The sequence below is a fragment of the Ambystoma mexicanum genome, chromosome 8 (assembly GCF_040938575.1).
Source record: "Ambystoma mexicanum isolate Mex_15411 chromosome 8, UKY_AmexF1_1, whole genome shotgun sequence".
Classification (NCBI taxonomy): Eukaryota; Metazoa; Chordata; class Amphibia; order Caudata; family Ambystomatidae; genus Ambystoma; species Ambystoma mexicanum.
In genome coordinates this window covers 1,508,568,125-1,508,589,169 of record NC_090929.1, presented here as the reverse complement: position 1 = coordinate 1,508,589,169, position 21,045 = coordinate 1,508,568,125, and the positions used below count along the sequence as shown (strand labels likewise).

At 44.6% G+C, this 21,045-nt stretch overlaps 1 protein-coding gene across 1 annotated transcript in view; it reads right to left on the bottom strand.

The window, feature by feature from the left end:
• PDCD11 (programmed cell death 11) overlaps window positions 1-21,045 on the bottom strand; it is a 1,291,633-nt gene that overhangs the window by 1,158,120 nt on the left and 112,468 nt on the right. Inside the window, exon 6 of the mRNA XM_069611704.1 lies at window positions 19,634-19,757. Within this exon, the coding sequence (XP_069467805.1) occupies window positions 19,634-19,757 (124 nt within the window). The remainder of the gene's footprint in view (window positions 1-19,633; window positions 19,758-21,045) is intronic.

Here is a 21,045-nt window from a genome sequence, read left to right as displayed (position 1 = left end):
CTGCGCCCATACATACTCCATTAAGACATGGGTGACTAGCAGGGTCTTGACCACTCTCACTTAACTTTCATGGCTGAAATGCATACACATAATAGCAGCTCCCAATGCTCCCACAGGGTTAGACTCTGGTCCTTCTGAGGGCATTTAACCAAAAGCGCTTTGGGACCATAATTATGGTGAAAGGCGCCATAAACGACAAAACTAATGAATTAATAAAATAACATGGGAGTGGGGAGAACCAGAATACTATACAACTAAACAAGTAAATAAGCACCTACTAACCTGCACAACTAAGTGCAGTGCCCTAAAGACACATCCCACACCTATTCGATGTAAAAGGCCACCTATTAGATGTGAAAGGCCCTATGCATAGTGGACAGCACCTAAAACATATGGCAGGGTGCTGGTCTAAAAAGGGAAAATCAATTTCACCCGAAGGAAAAGTAAATTCACAATCCCTAGGCCCAAAACACACACTATACATTTAGACCTCCTAAGTAATTAACACAGTATTAATGCCCAGATAAATACCTAAGACTGAGGATTTAACGGCAGTAAAAATTAGCAAAAGGTAAGCCTCAATGAACATTTCAACTAAAGCTGCCTCCCAGCTACATTTCCTGGAAAATTAGACAAAATGTCACCAGTTAAAGTGTTTCAGGCACTTCTACCAGTGCAGAAATGCAAGTGTTAGGCAAGATTGGGTGCAGTACCCTTTGGGAGACTACAGCAACCTTGTCCTTCTGGCAATAGGTAACCCAACGTTTGGTATAAGTATGTACTACACAGGTTGGTAGTGTGGCTGAGCAGCCAGGCTCATCTCAAGAGGGGTCAATGTGAGCTGTAGGGGAGTAACACAGGGGTTCACAGTGACAATTATTAAAATAAACTCTTAAACTCAAGGTTTCTTGATTAAACAATTATTAATTTAACAGTCAGTTATATAAGCCTTCTTCAGAAGGGAGAAAACATGCAACACTTCAAAATATACTTCAGATCACGCTCTTAGTTTCTCTAATCCGATGATACCCATTGGGGATAGCACACAGACACTTCCGACACCCTCAAGTGACTTAAATAGCTAGGATACTGGACATTGATTTATCACTGGTACGTTTAGAGCAATACCGAGTTTGGTGCAAAGGTTAGATAGAGTAATAAAACAAAGGTTAACAAATAATTCATAAAATGGTAAGTACGTTTTTGAACCCTCCCATGCAAAGTAAATTAACCCTTTCCTGGGGGAAAGGTAAAGACACAGACAGAGGTACGAAGAGTCTCAGGGAGCTAGGACAGCCAATGTTAGTTGAGCAAAGTCTAGGGGAGCTGAAGATCTTCTTTGCAGGTAAGTAAAAGTCTTGCACAATGTTTTTAGAAAAGTTTGTAGAAATAAGATCACTTTAGGGGCCACAAGCTGAGAGGTTTGCGAGGGGCAAAGCTGTAAGCAACTCTGCAAGGTTAACCAAGACAAGTCTCAACTGAGAAAAAGTAAGGCTACACCACAAGAGGCAAGTTCTCTTCGACTTTATAGTACCTTTGGTTAGAAGAAATGGTTCCAGCTGGCTTCTGTTCCTGTACAGATCTGCAGATCCTTGTGTTCCTGGGCCTCAGTCGTGGGGACAAGAGGGAGAACATCTGTCAAGTCCTGCACTGCAATGGGAAGGTCATCAGCGGCAATGGGCAAACTTCAAGTCAGCGGCACTTCCTGGTGTCGGCTCCTCACGTCGGACAGCAAATAGCAACACTGCGGTTCTTGGATACCACTTCAGAGTTTCCTCGCATCTGGGATCCAGCACTCTTTTGCCATGGCTCAGGCTTGGTCAGTCCGGAGGATCTTCCTGGTGCTCGGGTCCGACTTAAAAGCAATCCATTCAATTTGGTGTTCCTCTCCCTGGCACTTGGGTTCCAGCAACAGCAGCAGAAGTACAGCCAGCTCCGAGAGGGTGTCCAAACGAGTTCACTTTGGAGTTGATTGGTCCCACCAACTCAAGGGAAGAAGTCGTCCTTGCATGGCTTCTCTAGTCTAAACTCATTCGGAGCTTCAGCACAGCAGCAGGGCTTCACAGGGCAAACCAATGGTCCAGGAGTTGCAGGAGGCGTCTCTTCCAAGTTCTTCTTCGGATTCTTTCGCCCAGTGGTCGACTCTACTTTCCAAGCCAAAAAGCCTCATCTTTTATGCAGGTTTCTCCCATTCATTCCAGCCTAGCTGTCAATCACACAGCATGGTGGCAGTCCTTGCCGAACAGCCAGCCGGCCACTCACTTTTGGGTGCATTCCTGTAACCAAGGGGATTAAGCACAGGGAGTTTTGGGCACCTGCCTCACTTCCTGCCCCTGCCAGACAGACTGGAGCCAGAGGCAGGCTTCACTCGTTAGTCCCGCCAAAGATAAAACGAACCAAGGGACCAAACCTGGTTTAGCACGCAGAGTAAATCTCAAGAAGGACCTTTCCAACAAGAAATGGCGAAAAAAGACGACCGGGGCAATTTTGACAAAATAGGCACCCATGGGTGTCTTACTGCAGCTGCAATTTCAGCCTGCGGTAAAAATACACAATGGTAGTAAAAAGTAAACCACTGCCACCAGCCATTAATTGTAGAAAGGGTAACATAAATGTTACATGAGAAACTAGACAAAGGGGATACTAAGTAATCCCTCCAGCACCCGATGGTAAGATAGTGTGTGCTGGGTCTAGAAAGTTACAAAATGTAAGAAAAGTCAATTTTCACTTCACTGCTCTTGGAAACAGTTTGACCAAGAGAAGGTATTTAAACCTTTGGGAAATCCAAGACTTCCCTGTGTCACTGCACTGAAGGTGCATTGCGTCGCAATATAAAGATGGTGCCTATGGAGTTTGTCAGACTCCAAAGTCAAAAGAACCACAGAATATAAATCACAAAAAAATACATGAGAGATAAAAAGTCAAAGTCCAACAAAAAGAGCTGGGGGTCTCCAAGGTAGACAGGAATTAGCATATTTCTGAGAATTCTCCCCAAGAGCAAGGCACGACTAAACATGGATAGAAAAATCACAGGTAGTATTGAAAGAGCTCAATAAAATGGGGATCAAGTAAAAACGTCCATGGGCAGGTAACTACCCCAGAGTCACTTTGAGAGTCGCAGCGAAGTGCAAGCGAAGTGCAAAGTTCCATAGGCGATAATGGTAACTGTTAAAGGCCCAGCCACACTGAAGGAGGTCAGCACATTTGTACCCCACAGGTACAGATGCTCCAACAATACACCCCAGGGAAGGCCACTGGAGACTCCAAGGAAGTGTTCTAAAGGTCAGAAGGGGCACCACAGAACAGGAGCACTTCCCAATACAAATCAATGGGGAACTGCGGCTAGGACTCACATCCCAGGAATCACTACCACGGAAACCCTCAGGAAGGAATAACAGGAATAATAACCCCTACTAGGACCCCAAGGTAAGTACTCAGGACAGCAGTTTCAGTGGAAAGGACTCCAGGGACCTGAAACAACCCTGTAAGCAGATGGCTCTTCTCCACAGGTATGGCTTGTGGGATTCACCTCTCTAGGACTTGAACACTCAGCCAACAAAAGGTGCAGAAAAATAACAGAAGTTCCTCCCAAGGTCTCTACCTACAAGCCAGGAGTGAAGGATCGGTTGAGGGAGTCTCCCAGGAGAACATGGAACCCAAACAAGCGGCTCCCAGCAACAAGGTGAACAAAAGGCAGCAGTACAGCAGAAAACTGGGCGAGGACGAGGACAACTGCTTGTGGCACTGGCGCAGACGGATGATCCAGCACCAAAACTAGCCTGCAGCTATTCTCTGGACATCCACAGCACCCCACAGTTAAGCAAAGGATTGCGGTAAACTGTGGTATTCGGCACTAAAACAGCCCAGAAACGATCCCAAAAAGGAGGGCTCAACCCAGCAGATGTGTGGAGTCAACTGGAGTCTCCAAAAAAAAAAGAAATTGTGACTGGACTTCTGACAGCAAAAAACCCAAACGGGATAAGGCTCAGCCACTGCACTTAGTGAGGGCTTTACAAATTGACTAACGGCAAGAAAGTTCCTCTAGCAGGTTGGCAGAAATGGCCCCTCCAAGTTACAGAGACAAAACAGCAAGAGTGTGGAGTCAGGGGCCTGGCAGAATCTAAATACCCCTCTGAATGGTGCTTGGCCTTAAGCCCTAACAGCCAATTACAAAAAGGGGCTGGGGGCAGAGGCTCAGATGACCAACCATACTCGGGTCACTGGGGCTGCCACACAGCCAAAGTCACCCCACAGCAACTGAGGTGGCTATTCTAGGGACTAGCCTAAACCCGTTAGGACCAGTATTAAGGCAGCCATGTTGGGTTCACAAAGATTTCACAGGTCAGAACAGCCATTTTGAGGCTACCTCCTGGTGCATCTAAGAGGTACATTTGCAATGAAAGCAAAGGTAACCCCTGTGCCTTGAGTAGAGTGAGCTCTGGGCAAAAAGGGTAACGTTTTCCTTGAAAGAGAATAACACAAGTATGCATTTCACAATCCATTTTGAAATGGCCAACTTAGAGACAGGATCCCCTTCTCTTCCAGAGGCTATCAAAACAAAGAATTGATCTGTTTTCCGTAGTGGTTTTGTCTTATTGAGGTAATGCATTACTGCTCTCCTTAGATCTAGTGTCCATCTGCTGAATTTGTGGGATTTTGAAAAAAGGATGGAAGTTCTACAGATAGGTTGACATGGAACTTTGAGATGTATTTAGGAGAGCAACATGGATGCATTTTCAAAACCACTTTGTCCTTGTTAATGGTGACAAATGGGTCTTGAACCGACAGCCTGCAGTTCATTTACCCTCCTCACAGATGCAACAGGCTCAAGAAGAGCAGTGTTGCAAGTGAGATACTTAAGACTGGTTTTATGTATTGGCTCAAAAGGAGGGCCCATAAGTCATGGAAGGACCACATGGAAGCTGAAATTGGAAGGTGCAATCTTTTGACCTCTTCCATAAAGGCTTGAATGTCAGGGACTTTCCAACAACACATTTTTTTCTTTCAGAGTTGGTGTAAGCAAAAAAAGCAGCTAGATGCACTCTAAGTGAAGTAAAGACTAGCCCTGATTCTAAGAGGTAAAGAAGGTACAGAACAATGCGAGAAGGTGTGCAGTCATTAAGATTAAGGGTACGCGATCTACTCCAAATGACAAAGTGTTTTCCATTTGTTGAAATAGCACTGCCTGGTATTAGGTTTACATGCCTCCATAATAATGTCCATGCACCTATGAGGCAGATTTAAATGTCAAAGCTCTAGGACTTCAGCAGCCAAGCAGCTAAATTCAGTGTCCGAGGACATGGATGCAATATTTATCCCCGTTTATGGGACAGCATATTGCAAGGGCGTAGCAATTTGACTGGAGGACAAATAACTTCTCATTAGCTGTGAGAACCATGTTTGACGGGCCCACATTTTGGAGTTATTAGATGTTTCCTGGAGCATCTTGTGGACTATTTTGCTGAGGGGAGTAGTCAGAGTGGGGTTGGGGGGGTGTGGATGCAGGCAAATCTCCCTGACCAATTAATCTACAGGGTGTTACCCTTTGGATTTTGGCTGGGGAAACCTGGACCCGAAGTCTAGGCATTGCATGTTCTCCAGTGTTGTAAAGGGATCTATTTGTGGATGACCGCAGTTTGAGAAAACGCTGCGTACAACTTCCATTAGGGGTCTACGGGAAGTTGTAAGTTTCTGCTGAGAACATCTGCTAGAATATTGTGATCCCCAGGAACATTTTGGGACAGTAGGAACATCTTGTGTTTCAGAGCCCAAATCCATATTTATTACATTTGCATAGCGCACAAATAGTCCTTGGGAATCGAGGAGCTCTTACTTGCAGGGAACTTAGTTACAGGTAGGTAATGCATTTACATGTTATACAATAATACGGTGGGGTATTGTTTATAAAACATTTTGCAGGTTACCACAAGATGCTTTGGGCACTATTGTCTAAACACTGGCCTGACTGGGAAAAGGGCTACAGAAAGCACACGCAATACTCCGTGGATGACACACGACACACACCACACACCACACACCACACACCACACACACACAGAGAAATTTAGATGTAGCAAACACAAGGGGAACAGCAAGGCATACAGACCGGCTCATATAAAGGAATTAAGGAAGTCACTTAGACAGAGCTGCATATCATTTACTGCAACATTAAAGAAATATGAAGGCATGTGCACCGTGCAATTCACGTTTTCCCCACTCGCCTCAAACTCCAACTATAAATCAATGCAAACATCGAAGAGCAGTGGTCCAAGTGTAGGGAAAGAAGTAGGAGAACTAAGTTCCCTGCTGACCTGCACCTGCTCCCACAAATCCCCTCACCACGCCCAGTCCGACGCACAATCCAAAACTCCAAACCAACACCTGCTGTTTATGGGAACGTGCAGTGCACTGAAGTGCAAGTTTCAACTTCTTCCTACACTATTTTAAAACTAAACCATTCCAGAATGTTTTTAACAATAAAAAATAAAAGTAAAGGAACAGTAAAACTAAAAACATAAAATTAAAAAATACTAAAAAATAAATAGCTAAATATAAATTCTAAAAGTTCAGGAACACCGCTCCCAACCACTTCCACCATGGTGGAAGAGGTGAAGAATTTTCAGAAGATGGACCCAACGGAAACATTTTCCCTGCCAGAAAGCGAGGTTTGCAAAACCCAGAGGGCAGCCTGTAATTCAGCTCAGACTTGGAGAATGTGTAAATAGTAGTTAGGATGGGAAGGCCTCCTCTGGGAAATAAAACTAGCACACAGGAACCAACAGAACACGTGCGCTTTAGATGTGTGCATGCAGGATAGTATGGTATTTGAGGGGATTACCAACGAGAATCCTCACCTGGACAATGTGGTAATTTGATGCAATTCTGATTGAAGCTATGACCAACACCAGCTGCCAATTTCAAGCATACACAAGGGCAAGGATGGCTATTCATTTGTCCGCATAAGTAAAAACTCGAAAGCCAACACAGCTGGGTGGGAGCACGCCCTGATGACAAGAAATGAAACATAATACTGCTCTTTTGATTGGAGAAATTGTGCAGCAAACGTCTCAATTTCTTATGGGATCGGTGTACGTTGTTCTGGTCTAGTTTGGAGAGACCAGGTGAGTGTCCCGCCCCGTTTGTTTATATAAACCATGGCTGTGCTATCTGTCAGGGTAACAAAATGTTTTCTCTTGCAGTTGGAAATGGAAGGCTTTGAACACTGCTAAAAGCGCTAACAGGTTGACGGGCTTGTTTGTGTGCTCCTCACCCTGATGGGGAAGATTCTGTGGTAAGAGCAGGTGCAATGAATTTTCTTTTTTTTTTTTTACATTTTTATTTTCAAATATTTAAACAATAACAAGATACATAGACAATTGCAAAACAATATCCATCAAACACAGTAAGGAACAACAAACTATGTACAGTGAAAGATACCCCCCCCCCCACCCTCCACAGAGTCACAACATATCCAAAAGATCAAGTTCAGGTGCAATGAATGATTTCTCTTTCAGAAGGTTTTCCCTTGACCACCACCTCAGGGACAGTACGACCAACTGAGCGACAACTAGATCGTCCCACTGACTACTTGTTTGAGACCACTGTCTTGCAAGCCACTCTTGCATTGGACGCATGCACAGGTGGCAGTGGGGCAATAGGTAGATGCAGGAAGCCATCATTCCGAGCAGGCGCATGGCCTTGCGTATTATCTGATGACCGGCTACATATTGTAGGATCTGGAATAGCATGTTCTGGACCCCCTCATTTGAGGGAAAGACAAGACTGTCTTCTGTGTGAATAAAAGCTCAAAGAAACAGTTTTGCTTGTTTGGGCAAGAGACCAAGTATTCTTATTGATTGAGAACCCTAGTTGGTACAGTAGGTGGATTGCATCTTGGGTGTTTTTTTTTTTTATACACACTTGGGGTGTGTTGCCTGTAATTGGCCAGTCATCTAGATAACAATACACTGGAATGTATTTCTGTGAAGGCGGGCCATCACCACCGCTGGAACTTTGATGAAAACCCTTGGTGCCGAGGCTATGCCGAAGGTAAGTACTTTGAATTGATACAGGATGTCTCCCACTATGAACCTCAAGGATTTCCTGTGTTCTGGCAACATTGAAATATGAAAGAAGAAAACCATAATCCCTAACCTGCCCCTTCGTTATAAAAGCGGGGGTGGGTGCGCACTGATCCTAAAGGGGACTTGGATAGGTGGGGACAACCAACCGGATGGACAATAATGGACAAGTACTGTGACCAAAACTACACCTGCTGCAGGGCAGGGGAAGTAGCGGAAATAAGCGAGATACACAAGCCACTGGGGTCACATAAAAGAACTCCCATTACGCAACATACCTGCCAATTAGGCGGTCAAAGTAAAGTACCAATAAAACAGGATAACCATAGAGGTTGGGCGCATAAACGTGAAGACGAAATGGTAAGAAATCGGCGCTTACAGAAACTCACAACCACATCTCTGCACAGCAATCCGCACGCACTTCAACACATTCGAACAGACTAACACCACATACCAGCCACAACAGCACATGGGAATTCTGGCACCGATCGAAAACCACACTTAAGCTCAGCAAACGGTGCAAACCAAACTGAAGCGGACAACAGGATATCACAGCTCTCACTCTCCTATTCCCACTACACCCTACTAATCCCCCCCCTCCTCCTGTTCCCCCAGCTTGACACTTTCCGATCCGCCAGAGCGCCTGGGGACCACAGCAGTGGTGATGGTGCGTGGTACAAATACCTTTAACATTAACATCTTCATATCTAATGTTGCCATGTAATCCCTGGGACCCCCCACTCAAGTTCATGAAAACATAACTGCTTGGCAGGAAAGTGAACCAACCAGTTCGATTGCGAGTCCTGGACTTGCACCCAAAAGAGGGACAGTCCAAGAACGGACATTTGCTTGACAGGGAAGAAACCAAGCCAATGAGAATACTGCGAGCCTGGGACCCAAAAAATACATTGTGCAAACAAATCCTACACTTGACAAAATGAGTGTGCCAAGTTGGTGGGATAAGCAGCAGAAGCATAAGGATTATTTTCTTGTCAACTGCCTATTGGCATTTGTATAAGCAAGAACAGGCTCGGGAAGCGCAAAAAGAAAATAACCGCTATAGGAAAGAATCCAGGGGAAAGGACTACCACCCTAACATTTTGAAAATGTCTTTATTTTTGCCACTTGTGATTAACCAACCAACTGGGAACTTTTTTGCTAGTTGGATCTACACAGATCACTTTACTTGAAGAGATCATCCTTGCACAGTTGGTTCAGGTTATTAGTTTTAGGGACAGAAGTAGGCCTTTTGAGACAGGGCAGCGACAGATTTATAATTTGTGCATTCTGACAATTTCCTTAGTTCTCTTAGAGGCAGGGAAACAACTCTTAGTTTTAGGGACAGAGGCATTTTTCCAACCCTTTTTCATTTAATAAATGTTTGTACCCAAATATATGCCACTGTTGTGCCTGAGCCTTACTTCTGACCCCTCACACTTAACATACTTGTTTGCAGAATGTACATCTAACACAGGGCACATGGTTAAGTCCTTGTTGGGTACAAAGAAGTACACTGAATAGATACCCTTGTTTACCTCTGAGATGAGGAAGAGGCAGGGAGCAGTGATAATTACTCCCAACGGGGTCCAACATCAGCTTGCTCAATATCATACAAGTAACATGACAACAATAGATAAGAAAGCGGGACGGAGCAATGAAGAGGACTAAGACCAGTAAACCAACACAGAGGTCTAGTCTTTGGAATTTAGCCAATCATGCCACAAGGTTTAAATCTGCAACAGCTGACTGACACCAAAGAGAGCTGCAGAGGCTGCATTGTACCGTGGCTTGTGCAGACACACGTCACAACACTGAGGGAAGTCACGCCAACAGAAGCGGCGTGAAGGCGAAAGCAGAAGGCGTGAAGAGGAGTCCAGAGTGCAGGAAGCCAGACACCTGAGAGTATGAGGCAGAAGGACCCTTGCACAGAAGAGGAGGACGTGGCAAAGACAACATTTAACTGGATGCGCGCCGCGCCAGCAGATTGAGAGGAATAGAAGTGAATAAATGAGAGAGACACGAAGCATCCAAGTAATCCCAGGGAAGACGTACAGATTACGGGGTTGCTTAAACGTGTGTGTTGTTTCATGAAAGGAATGCAAGAGGTAAAGGGAAGCCTGTGAAGAGATTGACATAATTGTGAACCACACAGACTGCTGAGTCCATATCACAAAATAAACTACAAAGTAAATGTCAATGGTCTTCAGGAAGAGGCAAAGACCCAGCGTATGAAAAAAAAGGAGCAAATATTGAAAGAGGCTTTGCTAAACAAGGGTCGATAAGTTAACATTGGGAAAATATAATTTTGTGGAGAAAAAAGTAACCGCTTGCAAAACCAGGCAGGAGAGTATTAGTGTACCAGATGAAGCCAAGTGTTTGTAAAGAAACTGCAAGCCAAGTGCCTGAAAAACTGAATAGAAGTTCTGGAAGAGATTATACTAGGCAAAGTCAAGTGTGTGTAATAAACTACAGTAAGAAAAGAATCACAAGCAAGATCCATGCCTGTGAGATTGTGAAAGGTTGGAAAGGTTGAATATCAGGTGATCTACGTGTCTGGGACCGCACCCATATTTTGGCACAGTGAAAAGATAATCCAAGGAAGACAACTGTCCTAAGGATTTTGAGCGGTCTTGAATGTGCTTGCATCTTCTACTGCTCACAGTAGTAACAGCTTGTGACCCTACATTTGATTCTACTTTTGCTACAAAGATTTCTAAACCATTGTGCAAGACTTACTTACCTGCAAGAATTGCTTCAGTTCACCTTGACTTTTGCTAACTTAACAATGGCTGGCCTGGCTCCCTGAATGACTCCTCTCCTATGCGGATGTGTTTTGCCTTCCTCACTTTGCATTAGAAAACTAAGAGTGAAGTGTATTTGTGTGTTGCTTTATATTGCTGTCTTCTGAAGGCTTATCCAAACTGACTTAAATAAATTAATAATTGTTTAAATCAAGAACCTTGTGTGTAAGAGTTCATTTGGATACTTGTCACTGTGAATCTCTTTAACTCGCCTACAGCTCACATTGACCCTTCTTGAGATAAACCTGGCTACTCGACCACACTACCAACCTGTGTAGTACATACAGACTTATACCAAACATTAGATTCCTACTTCCAGGAGGTCAGGGTTGTAGTGCACCCAAAGGGTACTGCATACAATCTTGCCTAATATGCATGCTCGAGTGAAACCCAGAGTGGTCCCTGATTGGACCACTGCTGGTGTGCATGTGTGGGGCAGATCTTGCCATTGGAGGGCTGAGTCTGATCACTCATCTGACTTCGGGATACGATGGTGTCCTGCAGCCATTTCAGCAGATCTGAAGAGGAGCCAAGTATCCTGATGTAGCTGGTACTGGTACAACACATTGAATCCAAACACTGTAAATCCCATTTTTTCAGTGTATAACTGAAAATATAGATGGGGTTGGGGTTAGGTTGATAATTAAAGTGGGGGCGATATGGGGGGGCCGCAGGGGCTCTCATAATTGCATTAGAAGTAGTAAAAGAAAAAGGTTACGGGATTTGCAGTAATGGATTTGATGTTATCTAGTAGATCCTCATAGCTGTGAAGACCATGGATGATCCTTGAAGAGGCCTGGCGATAATCTTGCTCGAGTCCCGATGGAGCCATATCTGGCTATCCATCTCTGAAGACCCTTGTTGGTGCTTCAACCCTCTGAACCGGTGGGAACAACCGGTCCGACATCTTCTGGTACCGCAACAAGTAAAAGTCTTCGAAAGTGTCCCTGGACCATCCAGTAGGCTGACCACCTCCAGTTTGGGCTACCACGACGCAAGAGCTGCTGTTCTGAGTTTTGCCCCAGAACTCCAGTGGTCTCCAGCTTGTGCGACAAGAGGTCCTCCTGAGAAATGTCAGCTTCCTGCCATCAACTGGTCCCGAGATAGGAGTCTTTCTTCGACCGCAACAACTGTGACGCCTGATGCCGTGCAACGGTGACCATCCCTGAAACCGGCTTTCCCGCACATGGTTGAGTGCCCAGGGGAGGCCTGGAGTGGTGTTTCTTGCACTGTTCATTGAGAAGAAGTTGCACCAGGCTCCTCTGACCGACTGGAACTCTTCTTGCATCTGCAGCTCCAGGGCAACAGTGACTGGAACCAAAGGCGGGAAAACCTACCCCATGCGACCATCCGACGACCCACCAAGTCTGAAGAGAAAATCGGAGTTCAGGTGGTAAGTTGTACCAATACCTACCTTGCCCCCCCCCCCAATCTCAACCCTCAAAAAAGCTTGAATAACTTCAAAAACGTTTACCTTTGTTGGCAAAACATGTTGCCGAAAGCCCTACAAAATCTGGGAACTGTCTTATTTACTAGAATATGCATTCAGCTAACTTTTAGACCCATCTTCATGTTCCCAGGACCCCCTCCTAAATTTTTTCCAGCTCCTAAATGCTTGGAAAACTTTGTGAACTTTTGGGCACAAGGCCCCACATAGCTTAGGCCGGACTTTCTAAGTTTGGATTGCAAATCCTGTGGACCGTTGGTGCTAACCTAATCCCTTGCATTCCTTTATAGGTATTGGGGGCGGGAGGGGTGGTATTGTATGATTTCGCACCAACTACAGGGATTGCATATATGTTTTATAGTGTTTAGTATTGTGTGATATTACTTTACATTAATAATTTTTTATAGTGTGTTTTTGGGGCTTAAAATATAGTATTTTATAACCAACTGTCCAAGTGTAATCCTTGGTGTTCCACTGTGTGGACTCATTGTGAACCCCTCACCCCAGACACCTCTCCTGTGATTTAGTCTTGACTTCTTGATTGGTTTGGCTAAACTTCCAGAAGTTGCTTGCTGTTCACTATAACAATGGTGTCCCGTAATCATCCATCTACCAGCACAGAGTTTAGAAATCCATTCTAACAGTTAGTGCAGGTGCAACAAGCAAAACGGAGTCTGAAGTCAGTTTTAAGTGAAAGGAGACACAGCTACCACCTCATGGGTCCAAAAGGATAACCCACAGACGTACCCAGGGTCAGCCCCGGCTATCTTAGGGGTAAGCTGGTCTTGCCGCCCAATGCAAACACTGGAGGAGATGTGCTTTAAAAGAGAAGCAATCTCAGGCCCCGGGACACTTAAAAGTAAGGAATATTCCAAACAGGAAATGCCTCGGGAAGAGTGGACAGTGTGATCGGGTCAGGGGTTAAAGGCATATCACCAATGTCTCTAGGTAGGAAAGATTTTATTTTAACGGCTTTCCTCCCATAGACCTCTATGGGACAGCCTTTAATTTTGCTACTTTTTGCTCACTCTTATGGGAAACTGATCAGTCTGAAAGACTATCGGTATTGGAAGACAGACTCCCTCAGTGGATTTCTTGTATTTTTAAAGCTGCACACATTACCTCAAAGAGAATTTTGGTTATGATTGTTTGTATTCGTATACCTTTTTCTTTTGAAACTGTGTGGTTACAATTAAAATGAGTCTGGAATGGGTTGGCGGCTTCCAGTGTTTCTAACTTTTGTAGAATGACAAAAAGTACCACATACTCTAAAATGGCCGTGCAATGAGATTTTTGCACTTTGGCCCTTTTGGGTTCGGAATTGACATATATACAGAAAGCACTTTCCCGGGCAATGTGGCGGTCTGTGTGTGGCGCTAAATATGGGGGCTGGATATGTCTGGTCGCAGTCCACATACGAGCCAGACTGTTGGGTGCTGGGCATAATAGTTGGCCATGATTGGACAGAGACCCTGCCAGATTAAATGGTGCAGATTCTTACCATTGAGAACTCATGCAGCCATTTGACAAATCATTGTTGGCGCCAAGAACCCTACGAAGAAGTGCAGCACGCTGAAGTCCAGAGGACCACCATTGCAGCTGACCGGCATGGCCACAGATCAAGTCCCTTGCCCTGCTCCACTGTCCTGATCTCAAAAAGGCCCTGGTTATTGCTTTGAGCACTGAACTGGTGGAACAACCTGTCCCGATCCGCCTCAAGGATCTGTGCCTGCAGAGGCTTCATACGTGTACCATGGATCACCCGGTGGCCAGACAAGCTCTCTAAATTGGCTACATCACTGCAGCCGTCCTGATTCCAAGCACATCCTTTGAACTTGGTGGATCTTTACCTCATACAACAAGATGTCTGCTCCTCTAGCCTCAGCCGCCTACACCAAAGAGGTTGTCCAATTACTATTCCTTTGTTTGTCCTACCTTAGTCTCCGGTCGCCGACTGATCGTGGTGACTACCGCCAAATTCAGTCGTCTTCATATCATGGAGGTCTGCAGTCCTGTGGATGTCTGCACCCCTTTGTACCAAGGGTGTCCAGTCTTAAGAACTGTAGCCTGAAAGGCAAACTAGGTAGATCCAATCGAGACGCTGACACTGACCTCTGCCCACGTGGTCCCTGGACGGTCCCTGGACCGTGCATATTGCAGAAGTAGGCCCAGAGGATAGAATAACCCTGGAAGTGCTCCCGGGAAGACTCCCAGCAAAGGGATTGAGTTATACTAACTATTCCTGCTGCCCTCCTGCCATAGGGGAGCATGGGCATAACATTGACATTCCATCTCTCCCTAGTCAAAGATCAGTGGTGGTCTGGTTCAGTATTACCCCCACCCCCAGGCCTGCCCTCGAGTGGTGGGACTGGGAAAGAAACCTTTCGGAACTTAACTTCCATTTGGATTGCTTTTCTGCAGCCAGTGGTCTTCAGGGCAGTTCTTGTCAAAATCCAATAGTAAATCCATCTGAACGGTGTGTTTCGCTGAGCTGGTGATCTTTGGGCAGTAGGCCTCCTTCCCCACAATGAGGCCTGGTAATGTTCTAAAATATACAGTGGGCACGGTCAAAGGACCTGGCTGGTGGGCCTGAAAGACATGTATAGTGGACCATGGCTATCTAGTGGGTAAAAAAGAAACATTGGGAGAACATGTAAAGGGGATACAGCCAAAGGCCTTGGCTAGTGGCTCGGCAAGGTTTTAAAAATAAACAGTGGGCACGGCCATACGCCCTGGCTAGTGGGCCCAACAGATATGTATATTAAGGCTGTGGCCACCAATATGGTCCAAAAGAAACATATTGGGGGAAATATGCACAGTGAACACAGCTGAAATCTGTGGCCGAAGGCCTTGGCTTGTGGCCCTGTAGAGTTTTAAAAATATATAGTGGACACTGCTCCACCTCCAGAAAGCGATGGGAGTGTTTCCATTAAAGTCATGCCCAGTCAGGTGGCGACAGGTGATTTTCAGTGGACGAACAAGGGAGCAGGTGCAACACAGTTTTCTGTTCATGCAAGAAGGTTGAAAATGCAGGAGCGGGTCAAGTTGAAGATCCTTCATGTTTAAGATTGAACTCGGAACAGAGATGGCTGTAGCAAGGTAGCACAGCAGAGAGCTGGTCAGTCTACTGGTTGGTCCAGGAATACTTCCGATGGCTCAGAAGGCGTCCTCAGGCAGGTGTCAAGACTGGTTCCCACTGATCCGCAGGTTTTAGCACGAACGAGGACCTTCTTGCGATCAGACAGGGGAAGCGGGACTTCACTGAAGTTGGTGCTGGTCCGATGCAGGAATCGTGAAAAGATAGCTCTTTTTCCTAGAGGACTTTGCTCTAACCATGATCCGTCAAATGGCTGCAGAAGTGATGATTTATATACAAGATTTCGGTTGTGAGCATGTCCAAGACAACCAATGCTAAGGATTTGCACCATTCAAACAGGCAGCGGCTATACAAAGATGGATAGCCTCTGGCCACAAGATATCTACCCAGCAACAGACATTCGAGCACCCAAATGCATACTGGGACCAGACAGTCCCAGCCCACACATCCAGGGACACACACAAACCAACCCTTTGGCACAAAAGCAGCTTTCACTAGAAAAAGGGCCTTCCATGTATGGCATTTCCTGAGAAGGAAGGAAGTTGTGGGGATGGGCCCCTAATCATCTTAACCCAAGGTGGACCCACCACTTAAGAAGCGAGTGCACATTTGTACGCAAAGCAAGTTTATTGTACAATCAACCAGGGAGGGGCTAGATGACACTGTATAGACAAACTAACCAGAGTCTCCCCAAACCACATAAGTTGACACATTATATACATTTTTGCAACAGTTAGAACACTCCCATATATTTTATTACAATCCACCCCCACCACACCAGATTGGACAAGACCTATACAAAAGAAATCCAATCTTTCTCCAATTCTCCCATTATCATTGGCCACATTCATCTTCAGCTCATGTGCATACACACCCCTTTTTAGGATTTGTCCTTGGCAGGTCATGGCATCACACAGTTACACATTCAAACAATTTATTACAAGTCCCAGCTTGCCCGAGACCTTTTTAACCCTAAACATAATTGCACAAGGTTTGCATGAATACTTCAAACATGAGGAGAAGAGGAATAGACAGGTTCCCTTTTAACAGACCATAACCATCTCACCCACCCCGACTTTACTGGCTGGCATCTCTGGAACATTTTAATCCATACGAGTACCATTTCAGCACGCATGGCACATCCTGAGAAAACAATTAAGAACCATCAGTATCGGTCACTCTGTCCTTGAGCGCTACTTCACCACACTTGTGTTGGTCAAAAACAAATGGCCAGATACCTCTGCAAGCTCCCATGCACTTAAAGGATTACATCTGCCTTCTGTCAAACTACCAGGCCATAAAAACCCTGCCTATTTGTTGGCTGACCATCTGCTCAGTTAATCATTACTTCTCCTCCGGCCTCAGAAACCCTGCAAAACCAGTTGTTCACAGACACTCAAAATTCACCTCACGAGCCCCTCACTGCAAAGTTCAATCAATTAATCAAAAAGCCTGCTACATGTAGATTTATAAATTCCCTGTGTATGTATATCAGTGTGCGAGCATGTTTAATAACTATCGACTCTTCTTTACAGTGGGTTCTTCATGACGAGTCCCCTTCGCATGTGCTTTATGAAACTCATCTCCCAGCTTCGTAGCACACCATATCTCGATCGGGTTTATATTTCATTTGGCGATTTTGGCATTCATCTTGCTATGCGCGTACAACTCTAATATGTATCAACTTGAACATAAAGTAACATCTCATTCACATCTAACTACACAGGATACATATAAAATTGCAACATAGCACCCATTTTGCCGCACCACCAGTCACAAATATGGCGTGCAAAACATGAACCCCTCTTCATCATTGGGACCTTTCCTGGCCACCCCAACAAAGGCCAAAGAACAATATGGCCAAAGGACAAAACTGCATGGCACAGCCATCTTAAAGTGCTTGCCACCCTTAGTACTCATATGCTGTAAATGTAAAAGTGCATGAGTAAAATTACAAAAACACAGTAGAATGATATCCACTGCCACCAGCTCATCCTAGGGACATTGTATCCTTACATCTTTTTCTGTAATGGCTATTTGATTACTTTTACAAAGTATCCTAACTGCACTTCAAGGTGATGTGAGCAATTGTAACTATACAACCAAATTCCCAAAGAGACAGCCACTTAGTACGGATAGTCTTATGGACTAATCAGTTTCCACATAAATGAGCAAAAGGGCAAGGGTAGTAAAGCAGAACGCTTTACTTGCCTCCAAAATGCCAGGACAGGGTTCGCTACAAAACAAAAGTGTGGCACACAGAAGTCTACGGGAGGAAAGCAGCAAAATGAAATCTTTCCCAACAATAGGACAGCATGCCGAACAGCCGAGGTTCGACCTCATTCGAAACGTACATATTCCTGTCATATTGGGCATTCCATGGTTAAAGAGACACAAACCCTACATTAATTGGAAGGCTGTAACACTTTTTTGGGTTTGAAGTTCCAAGTCACCTGGGGAGGCTTCTCTAGTTACCTCAAATCATACAGATATCAGGCTGGCCTTCAACAAGGATATGCCCCATCTTCTGTCACCAAGCCGTTGCCAGAAGCCTTTTATAAGGAAATGCATGTGTTGACCCAGACAGTACAAGTGTTGACTCCGACACAGAGTGGCAGTGGTAGTAGTGCTTGTAGTAGTGTGGAGAAGGGAGAGGTGACAGTCGAGGCAATGCCTAGGAGGAGTGAGCACATCAAAAGGACAGGAAATTGGAGGGAGGAGTTAAGTGGAAGGGTAGAAAAGAGAAAGAGTGAGAGCGAGCGCGTTAGACCGAGTCCTGGTTAAGCAGGGTATCTGCACGTCACAATCCCTCTCCATGTTGAAAACAAGTGAATAGAGTGGTCAATAGTTGATAGCAGGAACCAAGTGTCAAGGGCGGGTGGGTCAGAATGGAGGTTCAATTTCAGAAGAGGGGGGGGGAGAGATAGACTACCTCAGGGCCACAAAGACAGCTATAAAAACCCTTGAACCGTCTTGAGACTTTTATTGATTTTTGTGCCATCTGTGACAGTAGGGTGCCCCAAGGAGTGGTAAGCATGTGTAATAAACATTGTTGGGAGATTTTGTTGGACTTTGACTTTCAAGGATGTTGGACATCTGAACAGCCCCCCCCCCTAATTTGTCTCGTCTCATCCTGTTATGTTTTGATACAGATTTTCCTTCATCATTTGTAGGTTATGGCCCAGTACATCCAGGTGTTTATCCAACCCTTTCCATAGAAAACTGAATATAAAATGAAGAAGTGTTAAACCACACTCCTTCGTGCAACACGTATCCTTTCCTCAGGTTCCCCTCAGTAAACAACCACAAGATGTGAAATACATATTGAAGACTAACAGATACAACCACTGTCAGTGGTTTGGAGTTCAGAAATGATGAGAAAACCAAGATAATATTTAACAAGGAAGACTAGGTATGAAAATTCCATGGCATCAGACAAGATTGAGCCAACACCCAATGTTTTACTGACAGTCGCTGTTTCAAATCTATGTGATCACTGCGCCATAGAAAAAGTTGATGCCAATTACGGCAGATAGATCACTGTGCCCGCCTCCCCCGGCCTGCATTTCCATTCCCGACCCCACTTGCCATTATGGCAGCACACTTGTGTGTGCCACCTACACCCTGCTATCCCTACGGCATCAGTTCCTCCCACTAACGTGGGTTAGAGCCGACGTCGCAGGGTTGCTTTTTTTTGTTTTCCTTCTTTCTTGTCCCCCGCTTACCAGAATTGTAAGTGGGGGACACCCCCGGAAACCCTGACTCCCGTTACTGCACCCAAGTAGAGAGGTGGACACCCCCACTCTACTTGGGGACAGTAAATGTTGCCCTCATTTTGTGCACCCCCAAAGTCAGTGATTGCGGGGGTGCACAAATGAGGGTGACATTTTGGTACGTTTCTGTTTTTTCTAAATATTTTTTTTCAGTAAAAATACCATCAAAAATACTGTCAGCAAAAGGACTTCATACCATAGCATGCACCTTTTAAATCTTTTAATACTGCTGCTCAGACAGATGCAGGACTAGCAATATGTGCTTTGTGGATCCACCAGGAGCTACCAGTCTACAAGCCAACCATTTATTTTATGTATTTATTTTTTACATTTGTACAGCGCCCAAGCCCATGGGCATGAGGGCACTGTTGCAAACCAGTTACACAGATTCACAAGAGGTGGGAGAAGACCATTAACTTTACAAAAAAATGTACCTTTGTTGGATTGTTTCATGTAGCTCTGGGCTTTTTGGCGCGGTAAAAAGGCTTTGGTACCACCAACTCCAATATCAATCAGATAGCCATGATCTTCTACACTTGACACACAACCAGAAAGCAGCTGGGGAACAGAATAAATATCAGTTTAACTTCAATAGACATCCATAATTTACACAGTAGATGTACAGTATGCACAATCATTGGTTTTATGTAAAGGTTGTACACGTCTCAGATATCCGGATCTACGTAGGACAGCTAACCCCACCCCGACTGCCTTCATCCACTGAGCTGTTCTTCAAACTAGGCAACTGTTGAGCAGTACACTAACTTTACTTTAACAGGACTCAAAAGAAGTTGTTAGGGATGCATTTCAATCTGAAATGATGTACCCATTTGACAGATCACATTCATTTAGTAAGATCAGAGCATTTCCCTCAATTTAAGAAAATAGTAATTAAGGTTATGGTCAGGCTTAAAACTCATCAAGAAGGAAATGGTAAAATTAGAATAAGCTCACGGTGAAAGGTAACAATTCTTCCAGAAAATAATGAAATTAAAATTATTGGTTAAGTGGGTGGGTTCCATGACAAACCCAAATCAGCTATAGTACGCAAGCTATTCCCCAGCATGGCATCTGCAGCATGAGTCATAGTAGGCAAAATTCCACCAAATCAGAATTACAAAAATCCACTTTCATATAGGAGAGCTATACATTAGAAACAATAATTAGGGTTATACATAAGTAGAGAAACCTTTAAAAAAAAGACTGCAAATAAACAAGTATCACATCTTACAACAACAGATGTATAGTTCAGTAGAAAAGCAATGCATGATCAAGTGACCAAGCATACTCCCGAAAGCGAAGCAGGCCACACTGCAACAAGTATTCTAGAGAGCATTCTGCATAGCGAGTACGCTCCGGACAGATACACAGCAATCCCACTTAGAGTGAGTAAATGAATGGCCTGTGCAAGCAAATCAATCGCTTAATGGATAAGTGCAGAGTGTCTCAGATGTCCGTCCATATTATCAAAAGTGAACAAGATAAACATGAAGGTCAAGAGTGAGGAAAAAAAAAGTTTCAAGACTAGTGTTAGGGAGAATTCTCAGAAATGTGCTTATTCCTCTCTACCTTAGAGACCTCCAGCAACTTTGTTGGATTTTAGGACTTTTATTTTTTAAACTGCAGAGCGCGAGATCCTTTTTCCCCACTCTCATGTATTTTAAGGCGATTTTGAACACTTTCTTTTGGTTGTGGAGTCACAACATCTTTTACATTGGGTCACGAAGCACCTTCAGTGCAGTGGCAAAGCTTAGCAGATTTTCCAAAGGTTTAAATTCATTCTCTTGGATAAACTACTGTTTCCAAGAGCAGTGAAGTGAAATTGACTTTACTTACATTTGTAACT